The following is an 18853-nucleotide window of genomic DNA, read 5'->3' on the forward strand; positions in this document are numbered from 1 at the left end:
GGGAATCTAAAATTCACCTAAAGAACACAAAAGGGCTCTGGAATACCACTGCTGGGAGACGGCCTTCCAGATTTACTCAGACCTAGGGTAGGGAAACAGACCCAGACAGAGAAAGACATATTCCCCAGAATCGGGCCAGTCTGCTGACTCTGGACAGAGGTGGGACGGCACCTCGGGAGGGGAGGGAGAGGTGGCTGGTTCCGGTCTGACGGCCCCTCTCTCCGCGAACTGAAGCGGAAAGCAAGAGGGCTCTCAGGGGCCAGCGGTGTCTGGGCCGGGCGGGTCGAACGCCCAGGGCACTGCGCCCCGCATATGCCGCTCCTGCAAGGAAAAGCTCTGGGTGCGTATGCGGCTTGTCACCTCCTGGGTGCGCAGCGTGAGCCCGAAAATGTCCTCGTGATAGCGTTGCTGATCCTGGTGGGGGTGGTGCGGGAAAGAGAGCGGGAGATCAAAACCCAAGTCGGAGTTGCCAGCGGAAGTGGGTGCGGCCCGCGGCCCCCGGCCCCGCCCCTCCGCACCCGCAGCACGCCGATGACGTCGCCGGCCTCATCCAGCTCCATGTCGCCCTCTGTCGCCAAGATGCGCTGCACCGTCTGCAGGACGCTGGTTGCCATGGTGACATCGCCGCAGACAAACACGTGGCCCCGCTCGAGGCACAGCACGCGGTGCACCTCAGCAGCCAGCTCCGTCCGCAGGATGTCCTGCACGTAGGTCTGAGGGGAGGCGGGGTCAGGGGCAGCCCCTGGCGGGGCACCAGGCAGGGAAGGGCAGGCCCCGGGGGCAGCGGGTAGGGTGGGTCCTGGGTGCGGGAAAGATACCCAGCGCACCTGGGGGCGCCTTGGTGCGCTGGGGTGGGGTCTCAAGGGACGGAGCCAAGTAAGGGGCGGGGCATGGGTGAGGGTGGGTGGGACCCAAAGGGGCCTTGGCACGAGGGTGGGGCCTCGTGGGGGCGGGCGTCTGAGCGCCACTGGGTGGGAGCTGAGGGGTTGAGCGGAGAGTGCGCACTGCAGGAGGCGGGGCCGGCCTGGGCCTGGGCGCGCCGCTGGAGCGCACGTCGGTTCTTCCCCTGTCCCTCGCTTCGGGTTTCCCCTGCCCCCTCAGGGTCCCGCACCTTAGGGCTGTCGGGTTCCCGGGAGAAGGCGGTGAGGACGCGGCCAAACACCCCACGCTGCTGGGCATCCTGCACCTCCTCGCGGTAGAGGTGGTCGAGCTGGGAGCACCGGCAGCCGAACACCAAGGTCATGGGGGCAGGCTGCAGCCCTGCAAGCGTCACTGCGGCTTGGGAGAGCCCCCAGCCCCCTTCCTGGGGACACAGCCCTGGTGACACCTCCCTCTGGCTACCCTCACCCAGGCTGAGGGGCCCACCCTTTCAGGCAGAAACAACCACTCAGCTATTTGGCCTCTAGGAGAGTCGGGATGCTTTCACAGAGATCTTGCCTGATGCTGATTTACAGAGAAGCGAAAGGTCACAGGAAATGGTGACTTCCCTCTGGTGGCACGGCCAGTAGTGACGCGTGCTACGCCTGGGGCTTCTGACTCCATGCCCTTTGTACCGTCCGACGCTGCAGTCTGAGACTGGCCCCTTCCCTGCTCTAAGCCCATATCCGCCCACACCTTCAGTTCCTGTGCTCTACACCTTCCTCTTAGTCACAAGCTCCCTTCTTTTGATTTACCAGCTCCCCTGGGCACACCATGCCCCACCTGTACACCCTGTAGCTTCCTTGGGTCTCAGACACACCTAGGTGAACTCTGACATAGTCCAGAGTCCACCTGGGGCATATCTGTCTTCTGAGTCCCAGCCGCATCTTCTCCAGACATCCGGGTTCCCTTTGTTGTTAATCCAATCCAACGCTACTCTGTGCTGGGCACCAGGAAGCCAGACCAACAGGGCACTGCCCTTGCCTCTAGGCCCTCGACCCCCTGGTCTAACAAACTTCTTTTCACCTTTGTGGCCCTGTTCCTTGCCCTCTTTCCTGCCTGGTTCCTGCCTTCTAGCCCCCTGCTCTTTTGTGCCCCTAAGTTGTGTGACTCCGTCCTGCCTTCCAGACATTCCCTCGGGCCCCAGCCTCACCTTTGCTCTCGATGTCGTGTAGCCGCTCCTGCCAGAATCCCCGGAAGGGGGCGATGCCAGTGCCTGGGCCCACGAGGATGCAGGGCAAGCTGGGATCAGGCGGTAGCCGGAAGGAGGGAGCCCTATAGCCAAGAGACCCTCCATCAGGCCCACAGGATGTGTTTCCCCACATCCGCCATTCTTACCAACCTCAGCAGGGTTGAGAGAGGAGAACTCAACTGCCACTGAAAATGAGTCAATGCTTGTGTCTAGCTCACAGTAAGCGCAAAGTGTGTAATAAGAGAACTCTGCTGATTGGTAGAAACTTCCTGGACCTGTGGTTTCTGGAGGTTGGGTCAAAGGAGATAAAGCTTAAACTTGAATTGAAGAATGTTTTGATGTCTCAGTTCAGGAGATATAGAAAGTATGGGGAAGGGAAGGACAGACAGCCTTTTAGTTCATAATGGTTTCACTGAGTGTCTTTATTTTAAACCATAGCCTCGACGTTGGCATTTGGTTTGTGTTCACTAGATTGGCAGTTTATGTGTAATTTCGCCTGCTGGATGGGTTTGGGTCGCTAGGCCCAGCTGGTGCCATCCTGGGAACTCTTCTTTGTCCCACCTGAGACTTCCAGCTCCTGGGTGCTGGATGGGGCAAGTCTGCTGAACACGGCAGGAGGGAAGGGTGTCCTGAGGTCCTTCACTTTTCCTTGAGTTCTCAGTGTTAATGGGGTAACCTAACCAGTTCTCCCCGGACTAGATGTGGATGGGGCACAGTTCCCAAGTACCCTGCCTGCCAACATCAGACTGACCCCAGAGATGTAGGGAGGGACACAGCACACCGTCTAAAAGCAACAGGGCTTGCCGGATCGAATCCCAGCCCCGTCTCTGGGAACTGCAGCTTCAGGATAAGACGCTAAGTCCAAATTAGTGAAGGGCCCCAAACTTAGCCAGAGTTGTGAAGTGGGTGCCCCGTCCCGGACATGTTAAGTGGGGCATCCCTGCTGCCAATGACACCCTCCGCCACAGCTGCTACCCTCACCCTGTGCAACTGCCTGCCGCTCCCTCCACCTGCGCCACCCCCGCTTGGACAGACGCTCTCTTCTTGGCGCCCCTCCTGCCCCCATCCCCGGCCGTGCTCACTTACCCCCTGATGAAGCAGGGTACGGGGTCTCCAGTCTTGAGTTGGCTTAGCCATGTGGAGCAGACTCCATAGTGCAGGGGACCCAGCCCATCTAGGGGGTTGGGGAGGGAGGGGGCCGGTGAGGGGTCCATCCCGGGGTCACCGTGGGGTCCTAGCCCTGCCCCTGCTCCCCAGCCTCACCTTGGGTCCTGTACGCCAGCACAGCTACTGTGAGGTGGACCTCTCCTGGATGGGCGCTGGGTGCTGAGCTGACCGAGTAGTACCGGGGCTGGAGCAGGGGCAGCTGGGTGAGGAGGAGCGGGGCCGGCAGTGCCACGGATGGAAACTGCTCGAGCGCCTCCAGCAGGGTGGGGCAGCGGAACCACTTCCACTCCTCGTAGCGCCGGGGGTCCTGGCGGGGGCGGCGGGCGGTGAGCTTGGAACCTTCTAGCCCTGCCTGATGACCTCCCTTCTTGACCCCTCTGGAGCCGAGCCTCCTGGGGCCTCTCCCTCCTCAGTAGTTCAGGCCAACCAACATTTCCTGAGCACCTTCTCCGTGCTTTTTTTTTTCCTAGCCTTTTGGCTGCACTGTGTGGCATGTGGGATCTCAGTTCCCCGACCAGGGATGGAACCCGCGCCCCCCTGCTGTGGAAGCGCAGGGTCTTAACCCCTGCACCGCCAGGGGAGTCCCCTCCGGGCTTCTTTAAGGGGAGGCAATTCAGAGATGAGGAGGAACTCCAGAGCTGGGTCTGAGAGCCCCAGCACGCTAGCCAGGTGGGCTCCCCCCCACCGGCCCGGCCCGCCTCACCGGCCCCGGCTCCCCACCAGGGTGGCCCCCACCTGGCTGAGGGTCTCGAGTTCCTGCTGTTCACTGGGCTCTTCAGCCAGGGTGCTGAGCAGTCGAAGAAGTTGAGGGCTGGGCGGGGAGGTGATGTCCAGGAAGAAGGTGAGAGCCTGGCGCAGCGTACACGGGGGCAGCCGGGGGTCCCGCACCCAGCCGGGAGGAGGGCCACCTGGGGGCGGCACAGGGGGCTCTGAGGAAGGGGCCGAGCTAGAATGGCATAGTCTGGGGAGTACAGGGGGACTAGCCACCTCACGGTGTCTCATCAGAGGCCTGGGCCTCGAACAGTGCCGGTGGGCCTCTATGGGCAGCCCCTGTGAGTGTGAGTGTGTGTGTGTGTGTGTGTGTGTGTGTGTGTGTGTGTGTGAGGGCCCCTGCTGGGCTGGGGTGGTCTGGGCTCCTGCCTTTCCCCACCCAGCTTGTTTGAGCTCCAGGCACTGGTGCAGCAGAAGGTAGACCCGATGCCAGCTACAGAGCGGGCTAGGCTGCCGGCGGTGGGTGGAGTGGGGAAGCCTTTGGAAGGAGCCCAGAGGGAGGGGCGGCCTTCTGCGGGCTGGGGGGTGTCGGGGACTTCTGAGAAGGGAGCCACCCTCAGTGGACCGTCCAGCAGCGAGGCCAGCCCGTCAGGAGGCGGCACAGCTCCTGTGAGTGGAGGTGGCCGCCTCCCACCGGATCCTGAACCTGAGGGGACCCCGGGGACCAGAGGGATGGAGCCCCCTCACCTGGGCTGCCCTTCTCCAGCTGCTCCACTGCCACAGACTCGGTGGGCGGCGGCGGGTCCTCCACGCGGCTCATCAGCGCCTCCACGAGCCCCGGCCGGTTGGGCGGGCAGATGCCTATGTGGTCCCCCGGCTGGTACTGGAGCCCCTCCTGGCCTCCAGTGTCCAGGCGCACCAGGATCGTGGCCCGGCTGGGGGTGGGGAGAGGGGGCAGTCATAGGAGGGCTGGGCAGGAGGGGGGCGGAGCCAGGGTCGGGGGCACGAGGGGCAGGGGCCGCCGTGGGGGGGCTGATTGGTCCTCCTCACGTGGATTTGCTGCTTTGCAGGTTTTCCACCAGGAGGACTGTCGCCTGGAACATCTTCCTCCTGTGCACGTGGGTCAGGCCTGAGGGGCGGGGGCAGGTGAGACAGAGCTGGAGCCGGGGACCCCGGCCTGGCCCCGGAGTGAGCCAGTCCCGGGCCCCGGGCAAGCTGGGGGTCCAGCGGAGTCCAGGTGACATCAGGGCCGCACCTGGCAGCAGCTGGAGGCCGTCGGCCTGGGCGCTCAGCCGGTACCTCTGGCGTTTCCAGCTCCGTTTGGGGCTGAAGATGTCCTGGGCCGCGGCCTTGGCGTCCTCCCCAACGCAGAACGTCTCACAGGAGGCCTGGGGGGTGAGGAGGTGAGGGCTGAGGCCCTCCGGCCACCAGGGAGGGCCCGGGCAGCGAGGAGCTCAGCGGCGCTGATGTGGGCGGTGGAGCTGGGCCTGCTGGGGCCCCAGTCGCCGCCTCCCATTCCTGGGGCTGCCGGAGCAGAGGCGCCCGTCTCAGGCTCGCACCTGTGGGATAGGCGGCCCCAGGGGCAGGAGGGAGAGTGGAACCGAAACGGAGGCTGAGGCTGATGGCGTCGTGTCCTTCAGCCCATTTTGTGTCTCGGCCGCTGTGTTAGCTATTCCTTTGCATGTGTTTTTGTCACGTCCACTCGTTAGTTAACCTGGTGAGTGTTCATCTCGTGTCCCCAGGTACACGGAAGCCTCAGCGAATGCATCTACGCGTTCAGACCTGTGTTCACATTCTCACTCCTAGACTTAACAATTTGCAAGCCTCCGTTTCCCCGTCTTTACACCTCCTTAGGGTCTGCGGAAGGTTAAATGACGTGCTTATATAAAGCCCTTCAGCGCTCCTGGAGTGGGCACAGAATTCCGGTGGCCTTGGGAGGGGCCTCCGGCTGGTCTTTCTTCCCCTGCACAGCACACCAGGGGCTAGAGGGGGCCCCTGGGGCAGGCCCCCTGGGAGGGTGTGTATCCTATTTGTTTGTGCTCAGGTGCAAGCCTGGCAAACCGCTTGGCCGGCCATCAGCTTGAAATCTAGGGCTCACCCATGACCGGTTACTCCCTCTCCTCCCATCCGTATCACCAGTCCTGTTAATCTTTCTTTTGTGTGTGTAAAGTCTTATATCTCTTCCTTCCTCCCTTGGCCCCCTCCCTTCCTTCCTACCCCCACTGCTCCCACCCTGGTTAGCTCAGAGCCTTCCTGCTTCTGGTTGGATGCTCCTCCCGTTGGCCCTGTGTCTCTGAAGGGGTGTCCCCAAGCCTCATGCCCACTCCTCCCTTCTCTTGTCCCACTCCCGGCTTCCTGCCGGCCCCCTTTGTCTGGATTCTTTAGTCTTGTTTCCCATTCCCTCTTCTTCTCCCCAGCAAACACTCCACCTGTGCTGGCCGGCCCTGCTGCAGGGATGCCCTCCTGCTGGGATGCCCTCCTCCTTGCCATCAGTCCAGACCCGCCGAGCTCAAGCCTGGGGACTTTGGCGGGGCCAGCACTGCCCTGGAACAGTGTTAGGACTGGGAGAAGGAGGCCCGTTCAGCTCCAGGCGTAATCCCCAGACCAGGCAGAGCTGCTCTGGAGGAAGCCCAGGCTTAGAAAGTCATAGACCTGGGCTGGCTCCCCCTGTACTCCCCTCGCCTAGGACCCCCTCCAGTCCAGGCACCGCCCCAAACCTGCCTAGCCTCTGACTTCCTGTAGTTTCTCAGCTTCACCCCTTGCCTCTGACTAACCCTCTCTCTCTCTTTTTTTTTTTGTGGTACGCGGGCCTCTCACTGCTGTGGTCTCTCCCGCTGCGGAGCACAGGCTCCGGACGCGCAGGCTCAGCGGCCATGGCTCACGGGCCCAGCCGCTCCGCGGCACGTGGGATCTTCCCGGACCGGGGCACGAACCCGCGTCCCCTGCGTCGGCAGGCAGGCTCTCAACCACTGCGCCACCAGGGAAGCCCCCATGACTAACCCTTTCTTGATCCTTCCCTTCTCCCTGCATCCTGCCCTGCATCCCTCCTTCTGTGCCCGTGGGGGAGGGGGCGGGCAGCCCGTGCCTGCCTGAGGCTCCCGCCTGCACCTGCAGGGGCCCTAGAGGCTCCACCCGTGCTGTCAGGGCCACGTCGTCCCTCGGCACTCAGGACTGAGCCAGAAGGGCGGGCTGGCTGTGCAGTGGCAAAACGAGGGTGGATTTTGGAGGAACAGGAAGGGGCCAGAGAACCCAGGGAGTCCGGGCATCAGTGAGGGCCCCGCCCCCGTAGGTGTGGCAGGTCTCGGGGGCAGATGTCCCGGCCAGAGTGACTCAGAACTGGGGGGGAGGGTGGCGGGCCGGGCCGGGGGCTCACCTGGAAGGCAGCCTGGGCCCAGCCGCGGAAGGCCTCCTCCTGGCCGCACAGCTCATCGCCCTGGCCCAGCTGAAGCAGCCGCTCGCCTCCCAGCTCTTCCAGCCGCGTGTCCACCGCCCGAGCAAAGGCGCAGAAATGGGGGTACGCCCGGGAGCCCAGCCCAAACACACAGAACCTGGGGTGCAGGGAGCCGTCAGCGGAGGCCGCCTCGCGCCCCGCTCCCCGGGGCCCAGGCAGCTTGCCTCCCCCGCGGGTCCCCTCGCCGAGCCTCCCCGGACCTGAGGGTCCCCAGCGCCCCTGCGCTGTCGGTATTACTGGACTCCTTCCTCTTCCGCCGCCAGGAGGACACCAGCGGGTCTGAGCAGGAGACGCTGTTGAAGCGGATTTTGTAACTCCTGCAAGAGAGGAGGGAGACGGGGTGTCACGGGACTGGAGACCAGGCGGGGCCCAGACGTGGCCAGGGTACAGCCTCAGGGTCTCCGGATCGGGGCTGCGGCCCTAGGGGGTCTCTGAGCCTCCAGGCCCTGCCTCCCCTCCTGTCTCTGAAGCAGACCTCAGGACTGACCGCCCCTTAGAGCCCCGGGGCCTGGAATTGGGGGGGGGTCACAAGGAAGGGGGGGTCCTGAGGCTGCGTGAGGGCCGAGACCGCTCAGCTGTCCCCCAGCTTGTTGGGAAAATGACGTGCACAGCAGCTGAAGAACTCTTTAGACCTCCTTTCCTTTCGTGTCTCTAGATGCGTCACTGTCCCCCGCCCCCAAAACTCCCATCCCTACTCACTTGTGTTGTTCTGGCCGAGGGGAGCTGTTGTAGGGGCCCGACATCTCCATCAGGGCTGCTGCAAAACTCTGGCGAGGGCAAACGTTGACATCACAATTCGTTTTGTTTCATACTACACTGGACTGGCCCTTGTTATTATTATTATTATTATTATTTATGACCTTAAATTTTAATTTGTTTTGAACATTTCAAAAAAGAGGTATTGGCTTTTTGAAAACATTACAGAAGGGTGTAAAGTAATAAAAGAGAAACTCTACCCTTCCCTTCCCTCCAGTCTCATCCCCCAAGGCATGTGTCCCATGGACAGATGTGAAACTTTCTATAGTTTATTTTTCAAAGTAAAAATGGGATCATATTATGTTTACCGCCTTTTTGTCAATAACCTATCATGGATATCCTTCTAGGTCAACACACCAAGATTGACCTCATTCTTTTTTTTTTTTTTGGCTGCGCTACGCGGCTTGTGGCATCTTAGTTCCCCGACCAGGGATCAAACCCGGGCCCCCTGCAGTGGAAGTCCCAGACCTCATTCTTTCGAATGACTACATAGCATCCCATCATTTGTAGGTACCATCACGTATGAGACTTCCCCCTGCCTGGGGACATCCGGATGGTCTATGCACAATGCTCGAACACTCATATTCGCCTGTTTCCTCCTTTGCATATTTCAGTGAGGTAGTCCTTAGAAGTGGAACTGCTGAGTCAGAGGAGTTAAAAGCTTGGTGGTGTAGTCAAATGGTCCTCTAGCATCAGGATAGAGGAGTACTCTTTCCTCACTCCTGTCCACACTGGATGTGACCAGTCCAATCTGATAGGTGGAAAATGGCTCTCAGTCTCCCTGCATTGCCCTGATCACTAGGGACACTGATAGCTTCTAGAAAGCTGAGCCGTATCATATGCTGCCACGGAAATAGCTTAGAATGACACGCGACAATCTTTACACAGGGAAAACCAAAACGCGGCAAGGCCATAATATCCTAGGGTTCACTGCAGATGCATTTAGATGGTGAGTCTACAGGTTCACCGGAATTAGCATGTACTACCTTAATTTTATTTCTTGAACATTTTCTTGAAGTGTAATGTACATACAGAAAAGCACCCATGATATAAAGGCACAGCTTTACAGATTTTCGTAAACGGAACCTACCTGTGTAATCAGCATCCCACCAAGAAACGTCACCAGCATCCTAGAAGTCACCTGGGTGTCACCCCACCCCAGTTACTCCCCACCCCCTCGCTGGGGTAACTACCCGGTCTCCTGATTAAAACCCCACGGAATTGTTTTGCCTCTTTCTGAAGCGGATACAAAGTGAGTCCCATGGTCTGATCCTTTCGTGTCTGGCTTCTTTCCCTCTGCATGACGTTTGAGATTCATCTCTTTTGTTGTGTGCGGTTGTATCTCGTTCACCCTCATTGCTGCATTGCATCTGAATAGACCACGATGTATTTATTTATCCATGCTACGGCTGAGAGTCGTCTGAACTGTTTCCAGTGTGGGGATGTCATGAACAGTGCTGCTATAAATATTCTTGTTTGTGTTGTTAGTAAATATATGCCATTTTCTGTAGGGCAAATTCCTAGGTTTGCTCCATTTAGAAAAATTTGAGGTAAAATGCACATACATTGAAATGCACGGAACTTAAGGGTGCAGTTCAATCAGTTTGGCTGTAGGGCAGTTTCATTAAAAAAAAAAAAAAAAAAAAAAGTTAAACATAACATCTACCCACTGAGCTAGCAATCCCACTCGTAGGTATTTATCCAAGAGAAATGAAAACATAAGGCCACAAAAGCCTTGTACAGAAATGTTCATAACAGCTTTATTCACAATAGCCAAGCGCTGGAAACGGCCCAGGTGTCGGTCAGCAGTGAAGGAGAGAAATAAACTGCTCACGCCACGGGCGTGGCTCGGCCATGGAGAGGAATGAACCACTGAATCACTCAACAGCGACATGAACCTCCAAAGCAGGGTGAGTGAAAGAAGCCAGAATACGATGCTCCTCTATCTATGATGTTCTAGGCCAGGCGACAGGGATCAGGACGGTGGCCGCCTTTGGAGGGGAGATTGGGAGGTGGATTGACTTGGGGAGTTGACAAGGGGACTTTCTAAGTGATGGAAATGTCCTCTGCCTTGAGAGGGTTGTGGGTCACGTGGATGTAACTATTACTTTTATACTGACCAAAGTTAGTGACTCTGGTTTCTTTAAAAGGCAGATCAGAAGCAGGACTGAATGGGCAGCAAGGCAGGGGAGAAAGCTTCCATGAGCTTTGTGCTCTAGGGGACTTGAGGAGGCACTTAGTGCTAAGAAGGCGTTTAGAAACAGAAGCAGATGAGGGCTGCAGAAATGAATGTTCCTGGGGGCGGCCAGAGACAGAGAAGCGGGAAGGACAGTGATTAACAGCAAAGTATTCAGTGGTGGGACTCTAGTTTGTTTCTTTCAAGATTTGTTCGGAAAGTGAAGTTTCCTAATCTGTGTTGGCATCTGAGCAGTGCTCTTCTCTTTTGTTAAGAAAAGAAGAAATGACAAAGCTGAGATCTCGCTTTAAGTGCCGTCTTTCCCATTTGTCAATGCCTGGCCAGCCAGGAAGTGCCTTCCGTGTAGTAGACACTTGCTCTGATAATGGAAATGACTTGGGGACCCAGCTAAGCAGGTGTGTCTGTGTGTGTGTGTGTGTGTGTGCAGCAGCAAGGGTGGGCCTGGAGTGTGGCTTGTGCAGGCCCTCGGGTCCCAGTGGACTGTCCACGCTCCTACTCTCACGGCATCTCCGCTTTCCATCATGGGGTTGGGGGTCCTGCCCAGCCATTCCAATTTGGAGTCTCCCCTCCTTCCCAGCGGCCCCTTTCCTGGCAGGCCTCACCTCTCCGTTCTCTGGGGGATCACCGTTCCCAAAGGTGCTGGTCACCACCAACACCAGAGTCTCGTGCTCCAGGGACACCACGTCATACTCATCCATGCACAGGACCTGTGGGCAAGGAGAAGACCACGTCCTGGGGACCTGTGCTGCACTGCCCTGGTACTTCTTCTTCTGGCCCTCCCGGCAGGGCGAGATTCAGGCCCCGACTTGATCCCCGAATCCCCGAGGATCCCGGGGTTCCTCGTGGGCCCGGCCTTGTGACCCTCTCCTGTTCTCCAGGGTGTGTCTGAAGGTGGGGGCAGAACCCCCCCTTCTTTTCAGATCCCCGCCCTCTGGGTTCGGTCCTACCCGAGGGTCGAAGGCCTTCCGGAAGAGCCTCCCCAGCTGCTGTGCGTAGCTCTGGGCCCGGCCGGTCTCGGAGGCGTACAGAATCGTTGCCTTCACTCGCTTTGCCATCACGGTGCCCATGAGCGAGGCAGAGATCTTCACCGCACTGTGGGTGAGGGGGTGGGGGTGAAGGGGTCCCAGGCGCACAGAGACAGGGCCTCCCCAGGCACGTGACCCAAGCAAGGTCTTGGGGGGTGTGGAGGGGTGGAGTGCCCAGACCGTTGCTGGCGCCGGGGGGAGGGTCGGGGTTGCGGGAGGGAGGGCAGCACTCCCAGGGCACCTACTTGGCCACTTCCTTAAAGGTCTTCTTTCTGGTGATACCGGTGCCCTTGGCTGCGTTCCCCTTCCAGGGGTCTGGCTACAGGGAAGCGATGGGGGGGGGGGGGAGTGGAGGGAGAGGTAAGGAGAGAGAACAGAAGGCTGGAGGCCCCGGGGCTGCTCGGTCAGAGCGGGCACGGTGGGCAAGAGCCGGTGGGGTGGGCACCTGGTAGCGGAAGGCAGGGGACAGGACATAGGTGACCATCTCCTGATGGAAGACGGGGGTGAGGCTGCCCGAGATGGGGGGCACGATCCAGGCCCAGTCGGCAGGGCAGCCCCCCCTGGCTCTCTGCTCGTTCTCCAGGTGCTTCATGAAGGAGGCTGTGGCAGCGTGGTGGTCCACGATGGCCACTTTGGCGAGCTGGCGCGGGGGAGGGAAGGAGGGACGGGCTTAGACTCAGCCCACAGACGCTGCGCGTCCGTCACCCCAGACCTACCATCTACCGTCTCCCCGGAACCAGCGTCGCCCCTAACCGCGGCACGCGTGGTCAGGCTCCAAGTTCAGCAGGCAAAGGGAGCTCCAGTCTGTGCTCTCCGTAGGCCTCCCACGCCAAGAGAGCCGAAACTCTCGAGACCACATAGAAGTACTCAGCAGGCACTCGTTTCCTCAAAGTACAGTGCTCAGCATGCCCTCGTCCCGGAATTAGAGCTTCCAGAATCCAGTGGGTCCCACCGACCGCAATGCCCAGCATGCACTGGGGGCCGGAATTACTGAGCATGCGCTAATCGTCTAGGTTCCCGTAATTACGGGACTACAGGCCCGGCGCGCCCCGTGGCGCTCCGACTCGGGAGCTCCTTCCAGCTTTCTCCGACCCCCCGGCCCAGTTACTAAGTGCCTCCCTCTCTTCCAGCCCCAATCCCTTGCGCTCCTGGCCAGTGGGGGCCTGTGTACCTGGTAACTGTGCAGCACAGCCAGGTTGATTTCCACGGCTGCCTTGTCTTTCCATAGGGAAGAGGTGGTCCGGGTGTCCAGGTCCATGCAGACGGCCACATCCTGGGAGCAGGGGTGCGCGGCAATGGTTGGCAGGGGGCGGGGGAGGGTGGGTGGAGAACATCTTTGTCTCCAGCTCGTGAGTGGAAGGGGTGAGGGTGGGTGGGTGGCCTGCAGGAGGTCTGACTGCTTCATTTGGGGCAGATTCAGGTTCCTGCCTGCGAAGGCACCACAGGGCAGAGAGGGACCCTGGGGCCAGCCACTCCTCAGCCCCGGGCCTTAACTTCTCACCTCTCAAATGGGTTTCAACATGTTTTGAGTCAAAATATGCCTTGGGAAACTGAGGAAAGCTACAGCCACGGCTCCTATCCCCAGAAAAGTAACTGCATCTTTGCACGCAGGCACACACACCCCTTTGCCCTGACCTTGGTGGCTCCAGAGCCCTCCTCTGCAGTTCTAGGTCAGGAGGCAGACCGGACCTGACCTTGTTCAGATTCTCCACGTCGCCGACATCCTATACATGCCCGCAGCGCCCCCGCCCCACCGGCCCTCACCTCTAGGATGTTGTAGCGGTGGGGGTCACACAGGTTCCGTGTGCCGATCTCCGTGCTCATGTACCAGCCGCTGAAGGGGGCTGCAGGGAACTCCAGGCCCCCGATTTCCAGCAGCATATTGGACACCGCTGGGAGGGCGTACCAGCGCAGGCCCAGGGCCGAGAACCACTCCAGCCTGGGGGGCGTGAGGGCGTGGGATCAGCCCTGCGGAGCCTCGCCTGCCTGGCCACCCCCTGGGCAGCCCCCTCCTCCACCCGTCCTGGCCCCTCTCGTGCTCACGTGGGGTGCTCCAGGGGCACCTCGAGGACCAGTTCGGGAGGCAGAACAAAGAGTTCTGGGGCCTCATCTGGGGTCTGGAGCAGCAGGGGCAGCACATCAAAGCGGCCGTTGCCGGGGGTCCAGCCGTGCTGGATGCAGAGCTGCGGGGAGAGGGGCCGGAGGTGGGAATGAGGGGCCCAACCGTGTGCCCTCCTCAGGGACCTCCTCCTTTGGCATCTCCCAGCCTTCATCTCAGCGAGGTCCCCTCTCCCTGCTGCGCTGACTGCTCTTTGACTGGACCCTTTGGCCTCCTCCCGGAGCCCTCGGGCTGGCCTCCCTGTTTCCTGCCCACGCACACCTCGGTGATCTCCACGTTGGCGGGGTCCCCCCTCACGGAGCCGTCCTGCTGCCTGTAGCCTGCGTAGCGCACCAGTTGGCTGTTCCAGATCCGGAAGTCTCCGCGGCCCGGAGCGCGCTGGGGGAACACCGTGATGGCCGAACTGACGTGGGGACGAGAGCTGGTCAGAGCCCAGATTCGCTGCCTGTGCCCGGGGGAGGGCTCGGGGCCTCGAGCGGGGTGGGGGGCACTCACCGCAGGTTGCCCCGGTTGGTGGCATACTTGATGTGGTTGCAGATGTAGGTGAACATCTCCTGTGCCGAGCTGCAATCCCGCGCATCAAACACCTGAGCCATCCGAGGCAGGGAGACGGGAGGGAGATGGAGGTCTTGAGTACCAGCCCCAGGAGAAGGCAAGGACGCAGGGCAGGGACTAGTGACCTTGTCTGCAGCCTTCGAAGGCTGGGCGAGGTCACAAGCTGTGAACCACGGTTCTTTCTCCTCTCGGGAGCCTCCCTGACCATTTGCGCCCCAAATGACCCTTCCTTCCCTGCACCCCACGCGCCCGGCATAGTCTGGCCTGTTCCTTATCTGCTTGCCGGGGCAAGTGTCTCCCCATCCCTACAGAAGCTGACTTGGCACCCGGTACAGAGGAGGGACCCAGTCGCTGCCAAACTGGTGGTCGATGGGGATGCCGCCTGGGGCTGTGGGTGGCGAGTTCCCTGGGCGAAAGCAGGCGAGCCCAGCCAGGCTTCTGGCTCTCCTTGAGAACACTGGTGGTGGGAAGGGGGGGGGGTGGCTGCAGTCGGTGGCCTCTGGGGACTCTGCCCATCCTGACATTCCGAAGCAAGGAGGAGCCATCCTGACTGGTGGGGTGGAGGCCCCAGCAAGAGGCTGGGAGGTCCCTTTCCTGCTTCAGGGAGGAGGGGACTTGTGTTGGTGATAGGGGCAGCGACAGTGGCTGGCCTGGGGCCAAGAGCGGGGTCAAATACGGAATCTCTGATGGGTTCAGAGTTGAGCTAGAGCTCTGAACAGCTTAAAGCTGTTTTGTTAAGTGTCAGACAGGATTGTTCTGATTTTATTTGAGCCTCCTTTGGGATTTACTCAGCACGTGGCTTTCTTCCAAATTCTCTGGTGTCCAGTTACAACTAAGGAGGTCAAGGTCATGGATCGAGGTCCCCTGTGGGTCAGCTTGCTTCTGGTAGTGCTGGGCCGCAGGCCACAGGTTGTTCCGGTAACCCAAGGGAGCTGTGAGTCATATGGCAGCGGCGGGGGCGTGTGAAGGCGGGCGTGAGGCCCAGGCTCTGGGGGACTGGGAGGGAGCCGTGTGTTTGGGGTGAGGACGCCGGGCTGGGCGAGCGGGGGCCTTTTCTGGAAGACTGCTCTTGTTGCTCTGACCATACCCCCCAGGGATCACCGCTCAGCTGTCCTCACCTACTCAGTGCGACCCTCTGTCCACCTGGGTGATTCAACCCCCCCCCCCCAGACAGCCCAGGCGCTGCTATGGGGCTTAATGGGCTGGGTGTTAGCTGCTGGTCCCCACTGCTCGGGAACCCCCCCGGGAAGCCTCAGGAGCTGTCGCTCCCCATCTTTTCCTCTCCTGCGTCCCCCTGTCCCCACACTGGGTGCTGGCTAAGCCAGCCACACCTGCAGCTTCCCCCACTGGATCCGGCCCACGCAGCGGGGGGCGTTGCGCCAGGCCTGCTTGGCCCCGAACACCAGCTCGCTCTCACGAAGCTGGTAGGTGCCCGTGGCCGCTACCTCGGCTTCCACTTCCTGAAGGCGCTCCTTGTGAGCCTGGGAGCCGCTCCTGGGGGGGGGGGGAGAGGGGAGCAAGAGGAAGGCGTGGGCGGGGGAGGGCCCCCAGGCTTGGCCGGAGGGTTTGGCGAGGGTGGCGGTGTTGAGCTCTGGACCCACGTGGTACCGAGATGGGGGGGAACGCGAGGGGCCCCGGGCCCAGTTTCACCCGCCTCTAGGTCTCAGCAGGACGGAGGCCAAGGGTGGGCTGCGGGTCTCGGGGGAGGGGCTTACCTCTTGATGGAGCTGTAGTACTGGTTGATGAAGTCCCTGGCCTGGCTCAGCAGCTGCTCAGGGGGTGGAGGGCCCTGGGAGGGTCGGCTCTGCAGTTTCCGTGGAAATACCAGGGAGCCCAGGCAGCGTCTGGGGGTGCAGGGCCCGTCCTGGGTCGGGGTGGGGGGCGGTGGCCGAGAGAGCAGGGAGCATCAGGTCAGGGGCAGATCGGGGCTGGGGGGCAGGGCCTGGAGGCAGAGTCTGGGGCAGAGGGGGGAGGGTCCTGGGAGGTGTGGGTTGCCCCCCTCCCACCACCCCCAGACTGGAAACGGCCGGGACGCTGGGCTGGGTCAGGGAGGCTGAGAGTGATCAAAGGCCCTCGCACGTTCCTTAGCTCCTCACGTTCTTCCCGGTCTCCTCTCCCTTTGAGGGGACGGGGCTCAGCCATCTTGACATTGACGTGGGATGGGGGGGGGGCTCCAGGCCTTACCTGCTGTGACTGTGCACACAGAGTGTCGTAGGTGATGCTTCCCACCTCCCAGTTCTTCACACGAGGGAACTTGGGCCCCTCTGGAGGCCGGGTTAGCTGTGGGCTGTTGGGAGCCGGGCTGGGGTCACGGGAGAGAAGCGTGTGACCCTTTGGACGTGCCCCAGCGACCCCGCCGACAGCATCAAGCATCCAATGATCGCTTGCTTCCTTGCCATGTGCTTTCTCACCCTTCCTCCCAGCCCTCGCGACAGCCTTGGAGGATAAGCAATATTGCACCCCGTTTACAGATGAGAGATCTGAGGCTCAGAGAAGTTAAGGATCTCGCCAAGGGCCGCACGGGCAGAGCTGCCCCTTCTCCACCCAGGCCCGCCTCACTCCTCTGGATGCTCGGCCAGACCCTGGGCTCCCGGGGCTGAGGTGCTGGGATCCCGAGGCCCCGGCCCAAGGCTGGGTCCTCATCCCCGCTGCCTCCTCTGGACATGGGGCGTCCAGCCCCCTGAGGTTGAGATGAGCCCGGCCTGGAGGGGACGGAGCCCCAGGAAGCCCCGGCAGGGATTCCTCAGCCCAGATTTCCCTCCGGCCTCAGAGGCCTTATCACTTCCTCCCAGGGCTGCCAGCCCAGCCTCGGGGAGGAAGGGAGGGATGCAGGCCTCCGCGCGCCTGTGCGGCCAGGCCCCCGGCCCCTTCGCCCTTCCGCGCACAGCTGCCTGCAGCCCGGCCACCCCGGCTGGCCTGTCACCCCACCAGGCCTCGGGCTGCGTCCTTAGTCTCTCCAGGGACCTCTGCCCCAGGTGGGCCCCTGCTGGGGTCTGCGGCTGCAGGGTCAGTTTTGGGGTTGATGGCCAGTGGGCGGAGGGGCCTGGGGCAGGGGAAAAGGGCCTAGCTGCTCTGTCTTCTCAGTTCCTCTCGAGGGCCTCCGTCTCTCCCCATCCTCTCACTCCCTTGTACCTACCTCTCCCCAGCTCCTTTCCACTCCTGTTAAATAATCATGGCTGTTTGTCGGTCTTGCCGTGAATGAGAAACTTAACAACAACTCCATAGGGTCAAGTACTGCTATATCCATATTTTGTATAAACGGAGGTTCAGAGAGGTTAAGTAACTTGCTCAAAGTCAAACAGCTCTTGGCAGCAGAGCAGCATTCAAACCCTGGCCATTCGCACCTGGTGAGCTGGCACCCTTACCCCCAACCTTCACCTGTTGCCTGCCGGCCTGCATCCCGGTCTCTTGTCTGAGCCTCCCTGACCATCTTGTTCTGTCCACGCTGACAGCCGTTGGGGTTGGCGACCTGGCCCTCCTGACTGCGCCGCAGTCTCCAGCCCTTCCAAGCTGGGCCTTTAGGCCTTGACACCTGCCCCCCTGCCACCTGTTCCTAGCCTCCCCAGCCCTCACCTGTGGTCTGGCGCGGGCAGGGGTGCGGGTGCCGGTGCCCGGCTGGGCTCGGGTGCCGGGGAGGCCGGGCCCTGCTTGCTGCACAGCCCGAGGCCCAGCCCCAGCCCCAGGCCGCAGGGTGGCCCGGGCTCCTGGCCCACGCTCTTCAAGTTGCCCATGTCGGCTTCGGCAGCCGCGTCTGCTCTGCGGCTCCCGGCAGAGCCTCAGCCTTTTCCTTAGGAAGGGGAGGGGGTGGTGGGAGGGGGCTCTCCACTGCTGGCCCTCGCCCCGCCCCTGTCCCACACACAATGGGACAGGAACAGGCCGGCTGGGAGGCCCGAAAGCCTCGGCTCCATGCCCGCAGGCCCGGAGGGTGGAGGGCCGGACGCCTGGGTTCCGCTCTGAGGACGAGGGAAGATAAGTGGGAACCCAGGTGCCTGGCGGACCCCTGGGGCCGGGGTGCAGGAGCTGGGGTGCAGGGGGATGGTGGGGTGGGCTAGCCAGAGCGCCAGAAAGACCCTTCCGTGGTACCTGATCAGAGGGCAGGTCTTCCACCTCACCCTTGCTGGCCTTGCCCTGAGGGGTCGGACAGAAGGGGGGCACTGTGGCAGTAGCAGGCGACGAGTCCCTGCTCTTAGTGACCATAGGATCACCCCGGTGCTCTCCTTCACCACCTTCCCTACATCTAAGTGCTCCTGGACCCCTACCTTTGAGTCTTTGGGGGGTTCTTGGGAGTAGAGGCCCAGCAAGGATACAGTGACCCTTTGTCCTTGGGTCTGGCATTAGGGTATCCCTTTCCCTCCCAGCCCCAATTTCCTGGAACCCCCGCCCCCGTGACTCAAGTGGGGGACACAAAAGGGCAGGAAGCTTCTATCCAGGGCCTCCACGCCCACCCTGTCATACAGTGACGCATGCTTCCCTGGGGGAGGTAGGTCAGCAGACAGACCCAGCAGTCAGGGCTGGGGCAGAGACTGACCACTGGGGAAATCTTGGGGCCCTAGCAAGAGCGGGGTGGGGGTGGGGGTGGGGGTGAAGGGAAACTACAATTCCCAGAATGCAAGTGGTACACATGGGCACTCTTCAGGCACCTCAAGGAGTAGTGCATGCTGGGGTTTGTAGTTCTAAGCCATCTAGGGGCTGGAGAAAGGCCATGAGCTGGGGCTTCTGGGTCTACAGGGATCCAAGCCTGGTGGATTTGAGACCACAGAGA

General features: G+C 61.1%; 1 protein-coding gene across 3 annotated transcripts; it reads right to left on the reverse strand.

The window, feature by feature from the left end:
* Positions 1–52: 52 nt before the first annotated feature.
* Positions 53–17878, reverse strand: NOS3 (nitric oxide synthase 3). Of its 3 annotated transcripts, none has more exons than XM_059073428.2 (26): positions 17665–17878; positions 16276–16393; positions 15807–15955; positions 15423–15585; positions 14032–14123; positions 13798–13939; positions 13461–13600; positions 13182–13356; positions 12589–12690; positions 11863–12057; positions 11663–11736; positions 11340–11484; positions 10995–11099; positions 8139–8206; positions 7640–7756; positions 7362–7536; positions 5244–5376; positions 5039–5117; positions 4736–4923; positions 4013–4185; positions 3374–3584; positions 3197–3284; positions 2072–2193; positions 1112–1260; positions 519–713; positions 53–414 (listed from the first exon to the last, which is right to left on the reverse strand). In XM_059073428.2, exons 1-26 carry the CDS (start codon positions 17820–17822, stop codon positions 253–255), a joined length of 3618 nt encoding a protein of 1205 aa, XP_058929411.1. In that variant the 5' UTR covers positions 17823–17878; the 3' UTR covers positions 53–252. The 3 variants fall into 3 exon arrangements, with proteins under 3 accessions (XP_058929411.1, XP_066897943.1, XP_066897944.1); XM_067041842.1 differs by having other exon boundaries at positions 16276–16378; positions 17665–17863; XM_067041843.1 differs by lacking the exons at positions 53–414; positions 519–713; positions 1112–1260; ... (8 more) ...; positions 7640–7756; positions 8139–8206 and adding an exon at positions 9929–10186.
* Positions 17879–18853: the final 975 nt, after the last annotated feature.

Source organism: Kogia breviceps, chromosome 9, assembly GCF_026419965.1.
Source record: "Kogia breviceps isolate mKogBre1 chromosome 9, mKogBre1 haplotype 1, whole genome shotgun sequence".
Classification (NCBI taxonomy): Eukaryota; Metazoa; Chordata; class Mammalia; order Artiodactyla; family Physeteridae; genus Kogia; species Kogia breviceps.